This window comes from Haematobia irritans, chromosome 3 (genome assembly GCF_050003625.1).
Source record: "Haematobia irritans isolate KBUSLIRL chromosome 3, ASM5000362v1, whole genome shotgun sequence".
Lineage (NCBI taxonomy): Eukaryota > Metazoa > Arthropoda > Insecta > Diptera > Muscidae > Haematobia > Haematobia irritans.
In genome coordinates this window covers 94,211,688-94,228,101 of record NC_134399.1, presented here as the reverse complement: position 1 = coordinate 94,228,101, position 16,414 = coordinate 94,211,688, and the positions used below count along the sequence as shown (strand labels likewise).

Genomic DNA, 16,414 nt, shown 5'->3' with positions numbered 1-16,414 from the left:
TTCATTTCAAATGAGATTTTTGTAATTTTTTATGAAATTTTGACCCATATTTTAATTCGAATTCATACTTTAGATCAGAGCTTCCCAACCCAATTTGCTATCGGTCCTGGTTTTGATATAGTCTCCATATAAACCGACCTTCCGATTTCAGGTCTTGGGCTTATAGAAACCGTAGTTTTTGTCCAAATTGCCTGAAATTTGAAATCTAGAGGTATTTTAAGACCACAAAGAAGTATGCCAAAAATGGTGAGAATCGGTCCATGATTTGGTATAGCCCCCATATAGACCGATATCCCGATTTTACTTCTTAGGCTTATAGAAACCGTTGTTTTTATCCAATTTACCTGAAATTGGAAATCTAGGGGAATTTTAGGACCACAAAGTGGTGTGCCAAAAATGATGAGTATCGGTCCATGTTTTTGTATAGCTCCCATATAGACCGATCTCCTGATTTTACTTCTTGGGCTTATGGAATCCGTAGTTTTGATCCAATTTGACTGAAATTGGAAATTTAGAAGTATTTTAGGATAAACGATATGGCGAAAATGGTGAGTATAGATTCATGTTTTGATATAACCCCATATAGACCAATTTCCAGATTTAACTTCTTGGGCTTATAGAAAACGTATTTTTTATCCTATTTGTCTAAAATTGAACGTCTGGAGATATTGTAGGACCACAAATACATGTACCGAAAATGGCGTGCACTGGTTCATATAGACCGATCTCTCTATTTTGCTTTTTGGGCTTACAGAAACCGTAGTTGTTGTCCAATTTGCCTGAAATTGAAAATCTGGAGATTTGTTAGGCCTATAAATAGGTGTGCAAGAAATGATTTTATTGTTTGGGATTCTAGAAATCATAGCTTTTATCCAATATGCATGAAATTTGAAATCTAGAAGTATTTTAGGACCATAAAGAGGTGTGGCGAAAACGGTGAGTATCGGTCCATGTTTTAGTATAGCCCCCATAAGATCGATCTTCCGATTAAAATCCTTGGGTTTCTAGAAACCGTAGTTTGTATCTGATTTGCCTGAAATTGTAAATATACTGGTATTTTAGACTCACAAAAACATGTATCGGATTTAGTTTTTATCGGTCAACGCCTCCATAAAGACCGATTTCACTTCTTGAGGGTATAGAAGGCGCACTTATCATATAAATAGCTTGAAACTGAATGTAAAATTTCCAGATTTTACTTCTCGTAATCATTTAAATAATGGGGGTGAAGATCTACAGATTTTTGATTTCAAATCAACGCGTTTTTCAACATTTTCTCACTTACAAGATATGTTAATGATTCCTCTCAAACTCAAACAAAAATGGTTCTTATAAATCCAGAATCTGATATAGACTTCATAGGTACAATCTTTAAATTTAGCTTCGGGAAGTTGAATTGCTCTGCTTGGGAGAATATCTGTCATCAAACCCCCCTTAAAGTTCAAAGGAAAATATAATATTTGATTCATGGTGGTGGGTATTTAAGATTCGGCCTGGCCGAACTTACTGCTGTATATACTTGTTCAATATACAACCACTATTAAAAAAAAACACATATAAATTTTATTCACCATGGTGCATATTATATGTTTTTTTTTCGGAGGCATCGGTGACCTTGTGCATTTAAGGGTTAAGAAAATGCTATAGAAATTTAATTTTGTTAAATTTGCGCAACAATACAATAAAATTGGTTAATAATTATAACCGGTGTCCTGCGAACAACAAATACATGGACCGACGGACGAACACTAAGGGATCTGAAATCAATATTTCTGGTAAACACATTTTTGCAAATCAAAGTTATTATACCCTAACTACTATGTGGTTTGTCGTATAAAAATACGAAGTTCAATATGAACGAATTTTTGATAAATTTTAGAAATTTTTGGGAAATCTTAATTAAAACATAATAATTTCCATTTTTATGTTAGCTTGATATCAACTACATAACATATTATTACAATATTTATACGAGCTTATTGGACATGAAGATTAAGGCAATCGATACTATTAAGTTACTGAAAAGAAAATGCCAGATATCAATCTTGCAAACCTGAGTATACATATGTTTCAGTGTTGGCCACTACACATTTCCTTTAGTGAGATCTGGCCGGGTGAGATGATTTAATTTGGTTCTTTTATGTTAATTCCTCATGAAATTTACATACGAAAATTATTTTTCCCAAATTGAACCATTTTTTTTCACCACCATCCTTTTCTTTCTTTTGACGAAAATAATGAAAAATTAGCTTAATTATCCAAATCCATGGGGAAGTGTAAATTAACTTCGTCTTGGACGAACTTAGCACCTTTCATACTTATTTAATTTTTATTAATTTCATGTAATAATAACAACCATACAATTATAAAGAAATAAATGATAGTCAATATAAATAAACAGAACCCACCATATAGAAGGTAATAAAAAAAATTAAATGTTAAGCGGTGTCATAAAATGTGTTTATGACTTTAATGACAAATAATCGCTACTTCCGTTAATGTGAGAAACATTAAAAGGCACGACAACAGTGACTGCTGTTTCATTTTGTCCCCCTCATTGTTGTTTCTGATCACTAGAGCCATGACATAGCCTATTTGTTAGGCAAGGCACACAGCCCAACAATAAATGGTGATTGGACAAATGGTGGAAGGGGGGATACCGACGAGGATCACAGATAGACTGACTGACAGACAGACAGACTATGGCTTCATGGATCGCAATTGTATTAAGGTAGTGCACGAATGAATGGCTAGCCATCAACGGACAAAATACATGGCGCCATATCATGCACGTAGTTGCCATTCTTTGTAATCAGAAATTGCTAATTCAAACGCGCCATACTCTATTACGAGTACTACTCCAATCCAATGCGACAATGAGGTGAATGTAATCAGAAAAATTTTACATGAATTAATTCCTAGGCTATATCTAGAGGCATGTCTCAACACTCACGCTTTCCTTGCATACATTGTACGAATTGGAGTTTCATTTTGTTCCAAGGCAAAAAGTCTGACGTGAAAAAGACATACTAACACGTCATAGTATCTCTATGATGGACAGCGAGATTAGTGAATGGGCCCATTGGGCATTTCAATTAAAAACTCTAAATTTCCAGTCTATTTCACTGCTTACTTCTTATATGGATGTCTTGAATGAATTTTAGAATTCAAGCGAACATAAAAATTATCTCAGTGGTGGTGTATCAATAATGATGGTGATATTTCCCAGAGTGTCCAAAATTCTCTGTAAGGGATTTCACTTATCGGCCAGAAATTTAGCTCAGCGTATTATTCTTATTTAACTAAACAGAAAAAATTTTAACGAAAATTTTTCCAATTAAAGTCTTATTTGAGTTTTAAAAAATATTCAATTAAAAATTTAATTGATTCAAAAATTTTTTAATTGAAACAAAAATCAATCACAAAAATTAATAGTATCAATTAATGTTTTTTAATGACTTTCAATTAATTTTTTAATTGATGCTATCATTTCTGTTATTGAAGACATTTCAATTAAAACAAGTATATACGGCCGTAAGTTCGGCCAGGCCGAAGCTTATGTACCCTCCACCATTGATTGCGTAGAAACGTTTAAAATTTCTATAGAAATAAAATTTTGACAAAATAAAATTTTGACATTTTCTATAGAAGTAAAATTTTGACAACATTTTCTATAGAAATAAAATTTTTTAAAAATTTTCTATAGAAATAAAATTTTTTAAAAATTTTCTATAGAAATAAAATGTTGACAAAATTTTCTATAGAAATAAAATTTTGAAAAAAATTTTCTATAGAAATAAAATTTTGACAAAATTTTCTATAGAAATAACATTGTGACAATGTTTTCTATAAAAATAAAATTTTGGTAGATTATTTTTGGCTCGAGTGGCAACCATGATTATGAACCGATATGGACCAATTTTTGTATGATTGGGGATTGGCTATATATAACTATAGACCGATATGGACCAATTTTGGCATGGTTATTAGCGGCCTTATACTAACACCACGTTGCAAATTTCAACCGGATCGGATGAATTTTGCTCCTCCAAGAGGCTCCGGAGATCAAATCTGGGGAACGGTTTATATAGGGACTATATATAATTATGGACCGATATGGACCAATTCTTGCGTGTTTGTTAGAGACCACATTCTAACACCATGTTCCAAAATTCAACCGGATCGGATGAATTTTACTCCTCCAAGAGGCTCCAAAGACAAATCTGGGGATCGATTTATATGGGGGCCATATATAATTATGGACCGATGTGGACCAATTTTTGCATGGTTGTTAGAGACCATATAATAATACCATGTACCCAATTTCAACCGGATCGGATGAAATTTGCTCCTCTAAGAGGCTCCGGAGCTCAAATCTGGGGATCGGCTTATATGGGGACTATATATAATTATGGACCAATTTTGACATGGTTGTAAGAGACAATATACTAACACCACAGACCAAATTTTAATCGGATCGGATGACTTTTGCTTCTCTAAGAGGCTCCGAAGGTCAAATCTGGGGATCGGTTTATATGGGGGGCTATATATAATTATGGCCCGATGTGGACCAATTTTTGCATGGTCATTAGAGAACATATACCAACACCATGTACCAAATTTCTGCCGGATCGGATGAAATTTGCTTCTCTTAGAGGCTCCGCAAGCCAAATCGGGGGATCGGTTTATATGGGGGCTATATATAGTTATGGACCAACGTGGACCAATTTTTGCATGGTTGTTAGAGACCATATACTAACACCACGTACCAAATTTCGGCCGGAACGGATGAAATTTGCTTCTCTTAGAGCAATCGCAAGCCAAATTTGGGGGTCCGTTTATATGGGGGCTATACGTAAAAGTGGACCGATATGGACCAATTTTTGCAAGGTTGTTAGAGACCATATACTGACACCATGTACCAAATTTCAGCCGGATCGGATGAAATTTGCTTCTCTTAGAGCAATGGCAAGCCAAATTTGGGGGTCCGTTTATATGGGGGCTATACGTAAAAGTGGACCGATATGGCCCATTTTCAATACCATCCGACCTACATCAATAACAACTACTTGTGCAAAGTTTCAAGTCGATATATACTTTATGGGGTCTTAGAGCAATATTTCGATGTGTTACAAACGGAATGACAAAGTTAATATACCCCCATCCTATGGTGGAGGGTATAAAAATAATTGGATCAATTAATTTTTTGATTGAATCAGATGGTGCCTATTTCTCCAGATTTTAGTTTTGAGCGCTAAAATAGTAATGTCAATGACTCTGTTTGTTTCAATTCCGATTATAAAGTTACAACTTCAAAACGCCTAGGAATAAGAGCGAATGATATGATTTACAATGTTACCATATTTACTACGTATGCCATGAATTTCATGATAAATTCATAAAAACAGTCTGTCAATGCTGAATCTTCCCAAAATTTCACGTTGATCGTGGATGCACCATATATACACAGAACAAATATCATCAAATTAACAATTTAACCCGAATTGTGCTGTAATTATTTTTATACCCACCACCATATGTTAGAATGGTGATGGGGGTATAATAAGTTTGTCATTCCGTGTGTAACACATCGAAATATCGATTTCCGACTATATAAAGTATATATATTCTTGATCAGGGAGAAATTCTATGACGATATGCGCATGTCCGTCTGTCTGTCTGTTGTAATCATGCTACAGCCTTCAATAATGGCGCTATCGTCCTGAAATTTGGCACAGATTCGTTTTTTGTTTGCAGGCAGGTCAAGTTCGAAGATGGGCTATATCGGTCCAAGTTTTGATATAGTCCCCATATAAACCGATTTCCCGATTTTGGGTCTTGCGCTTATAAAACCCATAGTTTTTATCCAATTTGCCTGAAACTGAAAATCTAGAGGTACATGAGGACCATAAAAAGGTGTGCCGAAAATGGTGCCCTTCGATCCATGGTTTGGTATAGCCCCCATATAAACCGACCTCCCGCTTTGGGGTCTGGGTCTTATAGAAACCGTAGTTTTTATCTAATTTGCCTGAAATTGAAAATCTTGAGGTATTTTCGGACCATAAAGAGGTGTGTCGATAATGGTCCGTATAGGTCCATGTTGTGGTATAGCCCCCATATAGACCGATCTCCCGATTTTGCTTCTTGGCTTCTAGAAACAGTATTTACTATCCGATTTGCCTGAAATTGAAAATCTAGATGTATTTTGGGACCATAAAGAAGTGTGTCGAAAATGGTCCGTATCGGTCTATGGTTTAGTATTGCCCACATATAGACCGATCTCCCGACTTTGCTTCTTTGGCGTCTAGAAACTGTATTTTCTATCCGATTTGCTTATATTGAAAATCTAGAGGTATTTTAGGACCATAAAGAGGTGTGTCGAAAATGGTCCGTATCGGTCCATGTTTTGGTATAGCCCCCATATAGACCGATATCCCGATTTTGTTTCTTGGCTTCTAGAAACAGTTTTTACTATCCGATTTGCCTGAACTTGAAATCTAGAGGTATTTTAGGACCATAAAGAGGTGTGTCGAAAATGGTCCGTAAATCTAGAGAAAATCTAGAGGTATTTTGGGACCCCAAATATGTGTGCCGAAATTGAGGTGAATCGGTCCATTTTGTGGTATAACCCCCATATAGACCGATCTCTCGATTTTGCTTCTTGGGCGTCTAGAGATTGCTTGTGCGTCTAGAGATTGCTTGAAATTGAAAATCTAGAGGTATTTTAAGATCACAAATAGGTGTGTCGCAAATGGTGCCTATATAGACCGATGGTGCCTATATAGACCGGGCTTTTAGAATCCGTAGTTTTTATCCAATTCGCCGGAAATTAGACATCTAGACGTATCTTAGGACCATAACACGAGAAGATTTAGTGACGGTTTAATATGTGCGACTATATGGTCATGCTAGTACAGCCCGGGTTAATTTAAGTTAAAAACTTGGTCAATTAAAAATTAATTGATATAATTATTATAGACTGCGCCACACTGTGGAACAGGTTATTATAAGTTCTTGCATACACAAGAAAAAAAATTCCGTAAACTAACGCTAAATTTAACTTATTTTTATTGGAAAAAAATTATTTATCAGCCGTTAAATCTTATAACATAAAATCGAAAATTTCGTGAGCTTAATGAAATCTTACTTTTTGTAAGTATGTCTCAAACATTTTATGAATTAAAAGTGGGTATAAACTTCAATGGTCGTACGTACACATAAGTTCAATATGAACTAAAGCTAATTTTCGTACGATTCTCAATAGCAGTAAGAATGAACTAAAATGGTCATGATTTAGCGCCAATGATTTTCTTCTTTACTTTTAGTTCATTTTTTCTTCTGTGAGAGGATGTAATTTCGTGAACTGCAGTTAAAAAGTTTAAATTTTCCTGGTTTTAACAACGCTTTGGAGAACTCTCAAAATGTGGAATATAATTTAGTTGAATTTTCGTACGAGGTAGTTCATAAAGTAGTTTTCTTTTTTATCGGTGTATGTGGCAACACCCAGAAGTAGACGAGATAAACACATCGTGCCTTTGGCAATAATGCTCAGGGTTGGCCCCTGAGTCGATCTAGCAATGTCCGTATGTTCGTCCGTCCGTCTGTCTGTAAACACATAGTTCGCAATTTTAGTCCAATCGACTTCAAATTTGGCATAAATATTGATTTTGGAAGAAATCGATTCAGTTCGATATGCACTTATGTGGCTCCAAAAGACAGAGTTTTACCCTGATTTGCTTCAAATATTACCCAAGGAGTACAATTGATGGTGTCGTAAAGTGTGTCAGATTTGATTGAAATCGGGTTAGATTGAGATATAGCTTCCAGATATATTTTTCGCCCGATTTACACTCATATGCCAAATTCGGTTCAGATTGAGATATAGTTCTCATATATATTTCGCCCGATTTAGACTTGTATGACCACCGAAAGTCATAATTTTACTCCGATTAACGTGAATTTTTTTAAAGAGTGTTCAGGTAACATTTTAGCAATGTGTACCAAATTTGGTAATAATTGGCTCAAATTTAGGCAAAGTCGGCATATATATATATATATATATATATATATATATATATATATATATATATATATATATATATATATATATATATATATATATATATATATATATATATATATATATATATATATATATATATATATATATATATATATATATATATATATATATATATATATATATATATATATATATATATATATATATATATATATATATATATATATATATATATATTCGCTTTGAGCAAATATGGCCCAAATACCCACATTTTCCTTGTAAAATCATCACTGCAAAAACAAAAGCCTATACCTCTAATATCTATCGACCCATATATCGTAAACAGGGTTTTTTCCTGGGAATGGGATCCCGGGAATTCCCGGGAAATTGCTATTTTTTGCTCCCGCTTTCCCGGGAATGAAGTGCGGGAATTCCCGGGAATTTGTTCTTACAATATTTTATGTATAATAGAGGGTTTTATATGGCAAATGACAGTTGAAATCTAGTTTTGGAAGTTTAATGTGAATAACTATGGTACCAAGTCGTAGTAGTTGCCTTGTGGAACATACATGGTCGTGGGTTCTAGTCCAGAATCCAACGGGTTAAAAAGAAGTTTGCACTTCCTAATTTAGGATTGTCATATTTCTGTAAACCGACATTCCGATAGACTGAGTAATCCTTTAAAAAACAACGGGACATTTTACCTTATGTAACCCACGTTGGCAATTGCATAAGTTCAAAATTGAAACAAGAAAATTCCAACCTTTTTTAAGATAGTTACTTTAATTTCAAATTTATACCTTATACACATTAGGCTTGAAATCTATTAAAATTGGGGTTTAAGCCCTTATTTATCGGGCATACGACAACTGAAATCTAGTTAAAGTGGATTTTGGAAGTGTAATGTGAATGTAGTATTACATGGTTATGGGAATATTGACTGAACATGTGCATTTATTGACCCCGTTTAACGATGGTGAAATCGAAATAAGTTTCTTTCATTTCCAAACAGTTTTTTAGTTTTACAAAAAAAAAACCCACTATATTAAGAGTGTTCTTCCGAAAACTATACCGAAAGAGACTGCCTTAACCATTGTCAAAATGTTTTGTATTACAAAATAATTCGTATTTTAGTATGATTTATGGCCGATGTAAGAGAACAACATAATATATATTGTTAGTTGTCCAGAGAGCGCCTTATAACCGTAGCTTTAAGCGATTTCTAATTTATTCAAATGTCTAAATGTATTCCACATCAAAGCAGGTTTCCCTTTGACCGGGATCCCGGGAAATTCGAAAAAATTCCCGCTTTCCCGGGAATGCAAAAAGTCCGGGAATAACCCTAATCGTAAAGATACTTTTGGGAAAGTGAATAAAAATTTATATTTAGATTTCAAAATTTCACCTATTTGTTTACAAACAATGTGCTCCGCCCCAGGGCATCGGCCGATTTAAATTTTAAGTCTAGAGATTTTCTAACAAGTCTAAAATATTTTGTCCAAATCGGTTCAGATTTAAATGTATGTATATGGGAACATAAACATATAATTTGAAGGATTTCAGATGGTATCGAAAATGAAGATCTACAAAGTGGTGCAGGGTATAATATAGTAGGCCCGACTTTAGACTTTCTTTACATGTCTTTTTAATTTAAAAAAAAAAAAACCTGTAAACCTAAGATGCAAATATTAGCCTATTTTTGAAGCTTTTATCTTTTAAATCCAAAATTGATGTATCTTAGATAATTTAAAGATTATTTCTTTACTTTGAGAGAAATTTGTATTACTTTAAAGACGTATTCTTTATTTTAAAGAAATTTGTTTTTAATATTGTGTACATCTAAGACAAAAATTACCCCCACCTTCATATAACGGAGGTGACTCAAAAGTGTGACGCTTCTTGATGTTTGGAACTCCAGAACATACCAGACGGAATTAATTTTTACATCGATGAGTCATTACCAGTACACTCAAAAAAAATTTACTTAGATCCAAAGATTTTACTTTCCCTTAAGGATTTCGATATTGGATCAACAAAATTAAAATTAGGATACAGATCTCATTTAACGAATATTCGTTCTCTATTTCCAATATATAAATAGGGAGCCACCGTGGTGCAATGGTTAGCATGCCCGCCTTGCATACACAAGGTCGTTGGTTCGATTCCTGCTTCGACCAAACACCAAAAGTTTTTCAGCGGTGGATTATCCCACCTCAGTAATGCTGGTGACATTTCTGAGGGTTTCAAAGCTTCTCTAAGTGGTTTCACTGCAATGTGGAACGCCGTTCGGACTCGGCTATAAAAAGGAGGTCCCTTGTCATTGAGCTTAACATGGAATCGGGCAGCACTCAGTGATAAGAGAGAAGTTCACCAATGTGGTATCACAATGGACTGAATAGTCTATGTGAGCCTGATACATCGGGCTGCCACCTAACCTAACTAACTAACCTAATATATAAATAAAGATATTCACATACAAACAAATGCCAGATTTTGTTTGCCAAAATTCAATAGCTTATCCTAAAATTTAGGCTTCATAATACTTTATATTAGATCAAAATGTTTTCCGGGTTGGTTCTAAAATTACACGGAACTTACCAGTCCATTACATGCAGATAACGCAACTCTTGACTCAGGCTGATCCTTAATACGTCCATGATAATGGCAATTTGTATTTTTCTGTACACGTTTGCGTATGCGAAGATCCCGTCGATGTCGTTCAACTATCAAATGGGGAGTCATGAAATAACTATGTGGTCTGGATGGTATGAAAATAAGAGAAGAAAAAAGGAAAAGACAAGGATCGTTTTAGCATCTACTGATTAACGAATAAATAATCTTCATGATTAAAACTTACTCCAATTCCAAATGTAGCGTTTCATTTTGAATATCCACATGATAATGGACTTCGGGTTCCAAATTCATATCCTCTATACTACGACGCTTGCGATTATGTTTGTAATGTTGCCCATGGTGATGTATGAGATTGTGCGATATAAACTCTCCAGACTTGGTTACTTTCCGCGGTATGACAAGTTCCCCAGATTTCAGTTCGTCCGAATGTAGGCCTAAAATAACAAAAAAGAATTCTTGTAATTTTTCAATAATGTAATAATTTAAAAAGATAAATAAAACAAAAATTGGGTTGTTCATGTATATACAGGGTGGCTGATTTGTTTTTTCAAATAACTTCAAGCTGTTATAAACCGCTAGTCTGACAGCTGACAGATTTATTCAGTGAGACTCATTATACCCTTCACTACCACTGTGGTACAGGGTATAATAAGTTTGTGCATTTGTATGTAACGCCAAGAAATAGTGGTCATAGACCCATCTTTTAGTATACCGATCGGCTTAGAATTAAATTCTGAGTCGATTTAGCGATGTCCGTCTGTCTGTCCGTCCGTCTGTCTGTATATGTAATTTTGTGCACCAACTACAGCTCGCAATTTAAGTCCGATCGTCCTCAAATTTGGCATAGGGCCGTTTCTTGGGACAGAGACAATCGCTATTGGTTTTGGAAAAAATCGGTTCAGATTAAGATATAGCTGCCATATATATTTATCCCCGATTTGGTCATAGTTAGCGTGTTTATCAACCGATTTTCTTGAAATACCGCACATCCAAATATTTTAGGAATCATCTTGCAAAATATCAGCCAAATCGGTTCAGATTTAGATATAGCTCCCATATATATCTTTCGTCCGATTTAGACTCATATGACCACAGAGGCCAAAGTTTACTACCGATTTTCGTGAAATTTTGCACAGAGGGTAGAATTGACATTCTACCAATGCTTGGTAAATTTGATTGAAATCGGTTCAAATTTAGATATAGCTCCCATATATATCTTTCGTCCGATTTGAACTTATATGGCCTCAAAATCCAGGGTTTTGCCGTGATTTGCTTCAAATTTTGCAAAAGGGGTACGTTTAATAGTATCGTTAAGTGTGCCAAATTTTGTTAAAATCGGTTCAGATTTAGATATAGCTCACATATATATCTTTCGCCCGATTTGGACTTAGTTATATGGTCTCAAAAGCCAGAGTTTTGCCCTGACTTACTTCAAATTTTGCACAAGCGGTGCTTTTAACGATACTATTGTATGTGCCAAATATGGTCAAAATCGATTCAGATTTAGATATAGCTCCCATATATATCTTTCGTCCGATTTGAATTTATATGGCCTCAAAATCCGGGGTTTTGCCGTGATTTGCTTCAAATTTCGCACAAGGAGTATGTTTAGTAGTGTCGGTAATTGTGCCAAATTTGGTTGAAATCGATTCAGATTTAGATATGGCTCATATGACCAGGGTGGCCAAAGTTATACTCCCATTTACGTGAAATTTTGCATAGATAGCAGAATTATTATTCTAACTATACATGTCAAATTTAGTCAAAATCGGTTCAGATTATATATAGCTCCCATATATAAAGGGTGATACGGTCAAAATTTGGTCAAGGGAAAACGCGTGTAAATCGGTGAAATCGTTTATTTAAAAAATCAAATTAAATTTCTTTTTCAAGTTCAATTAGTATAAAATTCAGGAAAAATATTCAGTTAGGCTTTCGCTTTTCCAAATCCGAATTGCCGGGCTTCACGCTTGACACCTGCCATCAGTTTATGTACAGCCCTCTTGTCCACCTTCTTCGCCGCAAAAAGCCAGTTTGCCTTGAACTGCTCCTTAGCAGGTTTTTTGGTCTTATTTAGGTTCCGCTTGACAATAGCCCAGTATTTCTCAATTGGGCGGAGCTCTGGCGTGTTGGGAGGGTTCTTGTCCTTGGGAACCACCTGCACGTTGTTGGCGGCGTACCAATCCATGGCCTTTTTACCGTAATGGCAAGAAGCCAAATCTGGCCAAAACAGTACGGAACAACCGTGTTTCTTCAGGAAAGGCAGCCGACGTTTATTCAAACACTCTTTCACGTAAATTTCTTGGTTGACAGTCCCGGAAGCTATGAAAATGCTGCTTTTCAAGCCACAGGTACAGATGGCTTGCCAAACCAGATATTTCTTTGCGAACTTTGACAGTTTTATGTGCTCGAAAATATCTGCTACCTTTCCCCTTCCTTTTGCCGTATAAAACTCCTGTCCCGGAAGCTGCTTGTAGTCGGCTTTGACGTAGGTTTCGTCGTCCATTACCACGCAGTCAAACTTCGTCAGCATTGTCGTGTACAGCCTCCGGGCTCGCGCTTTGGCCGTCGTATTTTGTTTATCATCGCGATTTGGAGTCGATGCACGGTTGTAGACGATACACCCAGCTTATTTGCGGCATCTCGGAGAGAGAGGTTAGGGTTTCGCTTGAAACTACCGGCAACTCTCTTTGTCGTGTCAGCGGCTTCCGGTTTTCGATTTCCCCCCGATCCAGACATCCTGGCTGTCGACAAACGTTCCCCAAACACTTTAATTGCATTTGTAACGGTTGATTTTGCAACTTTTAGCGATTTTGCCAGCTTTGCGTGCGAGTAGCTCGGATTTTCGCGATGCGCGAGCAAAATTTTGATACGCTGCTCTTCTTGCTTGGACGGCATTTTGACAACTGAAGAGTGAATTCCAAAATCAAAATAGGAGCAACATTCTACACCACACACCTTCAAAATGGTTTCAGGTTTTTTAAATGCAAAATTGAAAGAAATACGTCAAGTTTATATTGACCAAATTTTGACCGTATCACCCTTTATGTACACCGGAGTTGGGGAAATATGGTAGACTGTTACACATTTTAGATCCATTTTCAATGGAAGTTTCCTCCAATTAACTGGATAGCGTTAGCCGATTTAAATTTTAATTCTAGAGATTATGTAGAAGTAAAAAAATTGTCTCCTTTATATAGCTTCCAGCAAATGTGAAGTAGTTGAGATGGTAACACAAATTTTGGCCTATATAGAGGTGAAGGGTATAATATAGTCGGCCCCACCCGACTTTAGACTTTACTTACTTGTTTTTTACAATCGTTTATAAAGAAAATATTGCTATTTAGACCATATTTGCTCAAAGTGGAGGAATATATATATGGGGGCTTTTGACCAAATTTGGTACACATTGCTAAACTGTTTCCTGTACACTCTGTGAAAAGTTTTAAGTTAATCGGAGGGAAATTATGACTTCCGGTGGACATACGAGTCGAAATCTGGCAAAAGATATCTTTGGGAGCTATATCGAAATCGTTAAATTTTCAACTAAATTTGTTAATTTCCGTGCAACATTTCATAATTTCATATTAATCGGTGTAAAATGCTAGCTTTTGGAGTCATATAAATGCATAACGGGCGAACGATATATATGAGAGCTTTATCTAAATCTATACCGATTTCAACCAAATTTAGCATGCATAATAAAAATGTTAATTATACTGCCTTTGAATTTGAAAATTTTACGTAAATCGGAGTAAAATTGTGGCCTCTGTGGTCATATAAGTGTAAATCGGGCGAAACATATATATGGGAGCTATATCTCAATCAGAACCGATTTCAATCAAAATTGGCATTAATAATAGGAATATTAGTTCTACTCAATGTTCAAAAATTCATGTAAACCGCACTAATAGAAAAAATACGTTCCATAGTCGTGAACGGATGGTGACAAAATGAAACGGAAACGTTCACAAAAAATCAAAACAATGTTCACAATTTCGTCCACGGGCGTTCACGATTTCATGAACGGCATTCGTTTTTCTTTGGCCATGCAAAGCCTTAAAATAATCGTTAGACTATGTTATGGCAACTCCCTCGGTGGTGCAATGTGCTAAGGCGACTGTTAACGCGTATGGTGCAGAAAACACAGGTTCGAGTCACGCTAGCGAAAACATTTTTTTTTTTAATTTTGTTTATAAAGTCGTAACCATAACGTTTTTAGATCATGAACGCTAGTTGTTGTTTTGACAACGCATGGTGTCATTTTATCGTTGTCAGATTGACACCGCCTGTTCACAGTTTGACACCACATATGTGTTGATTCACTTTCATGAACGAATCGTTTTGAAATGAGCACACCGTTCATGATTTTTTCTATGAGTGCGGAGTACAACTTTAGTCTCTGTGGTCATATGCACCGAAAAAAAGCATGCCCAAAGATTTTGTCTTTACTTTAAAAATGTTGGTATTGATTCCGAGCCAAAGAAGCGGAGAATACAAATAAGGATACTTTTAAGACACAATTTTCTTTTAAATTTGGGTTTTGTGTACTTGCTTCTAGGAAGCAAATTTTAATTTTTCGCTTTTTCAGCTTTTTTTCTTCATATGCTATCAAAGTCATTTAGAAACGAGTTAACGACAACTTTATTTTCCAAATTAAGACTCGACTTCCAGTAGAAATTAATGCACGCAAAGAAAAAAAAAAAAAAACGTTTGGAAAACGTGTACCGAAAACGTTTTTCTTTTGTTGGAGTTTTTTGAATTGCTTCAAAAATTTTAAACTTTTATCACCAAACAAATTCGTTTTGTTACAAAATTTTTATTTTTTCAATAAAAAAAGTTATTTTTGAAACAACAACACAGTCCATTTCGTTTATATCAAACACTGTTCTTTTCTGACTTTAGGTCTTTAATAAGACACATTTTACAGTTCAAAATTTAATATACTACAATGTAATGTCGAACATTTTTTCGGAATCTTCCGAACATATCTGGAATATATGTAAAAAAAAAACAAAAAAACTTTGGTCGAAGCAGGGATCGAACCCACGACCCTTGCTCCACGGTGCCAAACTAAATGTTTGTTTCTGTTAAATGAACTTTGTTTATTCGGTTCGTGGGCGCCGCAAGCTATGCTATATAAATATAACTTATATGGATATTTATCTATTGATGACCATAACAGGTACATAGCTCATTGGTTAGTGTGTTGGCTTACAAAGTGCATGGTCCGCGGTTCGATTCTCCGTCTAGGCGACAGGTAAAAAAAATGTTAAAAATTTATAAAATCGTATAATTTCTTCTACATTGTTGGTATTACAGGAAAAGGTGTTAAGAACTAAAAAACCTCGTGGATGTGAGGAAGATGTGAGGGAAAATGCAATTAGCAAGAAAACAATGTTTTTTTTTTTTTGAGTTTGTCTTTATGAAATTGTTTTTACATCCTGGAAAAGAATAAACGTTTATCACAAAAAGTATATACTTTTCTTCCAAATACACTTCCTTACAGCGAAAAGCAAATGAGAAACGAACTTTGTTTATCTAAAATTTCGTTTGGGAGGAAAGAATTTTTTTTTTGCGTGTGCTATGTTTCAAGTAAAAAACGTCTTTAAAATAAAGTGTTGAAAAACGTGTCCAGTATTTGAACGATTTTATGCTTTGTAGTTAAGATGCAAAACGACAACAAATTTATTATTAATTTATTTATAATTTCATTAAATTTAAAGAATTTTTCTGAATTATTAAAATCAGGTTGAC

General features: G+C 35.0%; 1 protein-coding gene across 1 annotated transcript in view; it reads right to left on the bottom strand.

Annotated features, from left to right (window-relative positions):
• LOC142230111 (A disintegrin and metalloproteinase with thrombospondin motifs 12-like) overlaps nucleotides 1-16,414 on the bottom strand; it is a 124,599-nt gene that overhangs the window by 46,491 nt on the left and 61,694 nt on the right. The window contains exons 4-5 of the mRNA XM_075300746.1: nucleotides 10,881-11,091; nucleotides 10,622-10,781 (exon numbers count right to left, since the gene is read on the bottom strand). Coding sequence (XP_075156861.1) covers nucleotides 10,622-10,781; nucleotides 10,881-11,091 — 371 coding nt within the window. The remainder of the gene's footprint in view (nucleotides 1-10,621; nucleotides 10,782-10,880; nucleotides 11,092-16,414) is intronic.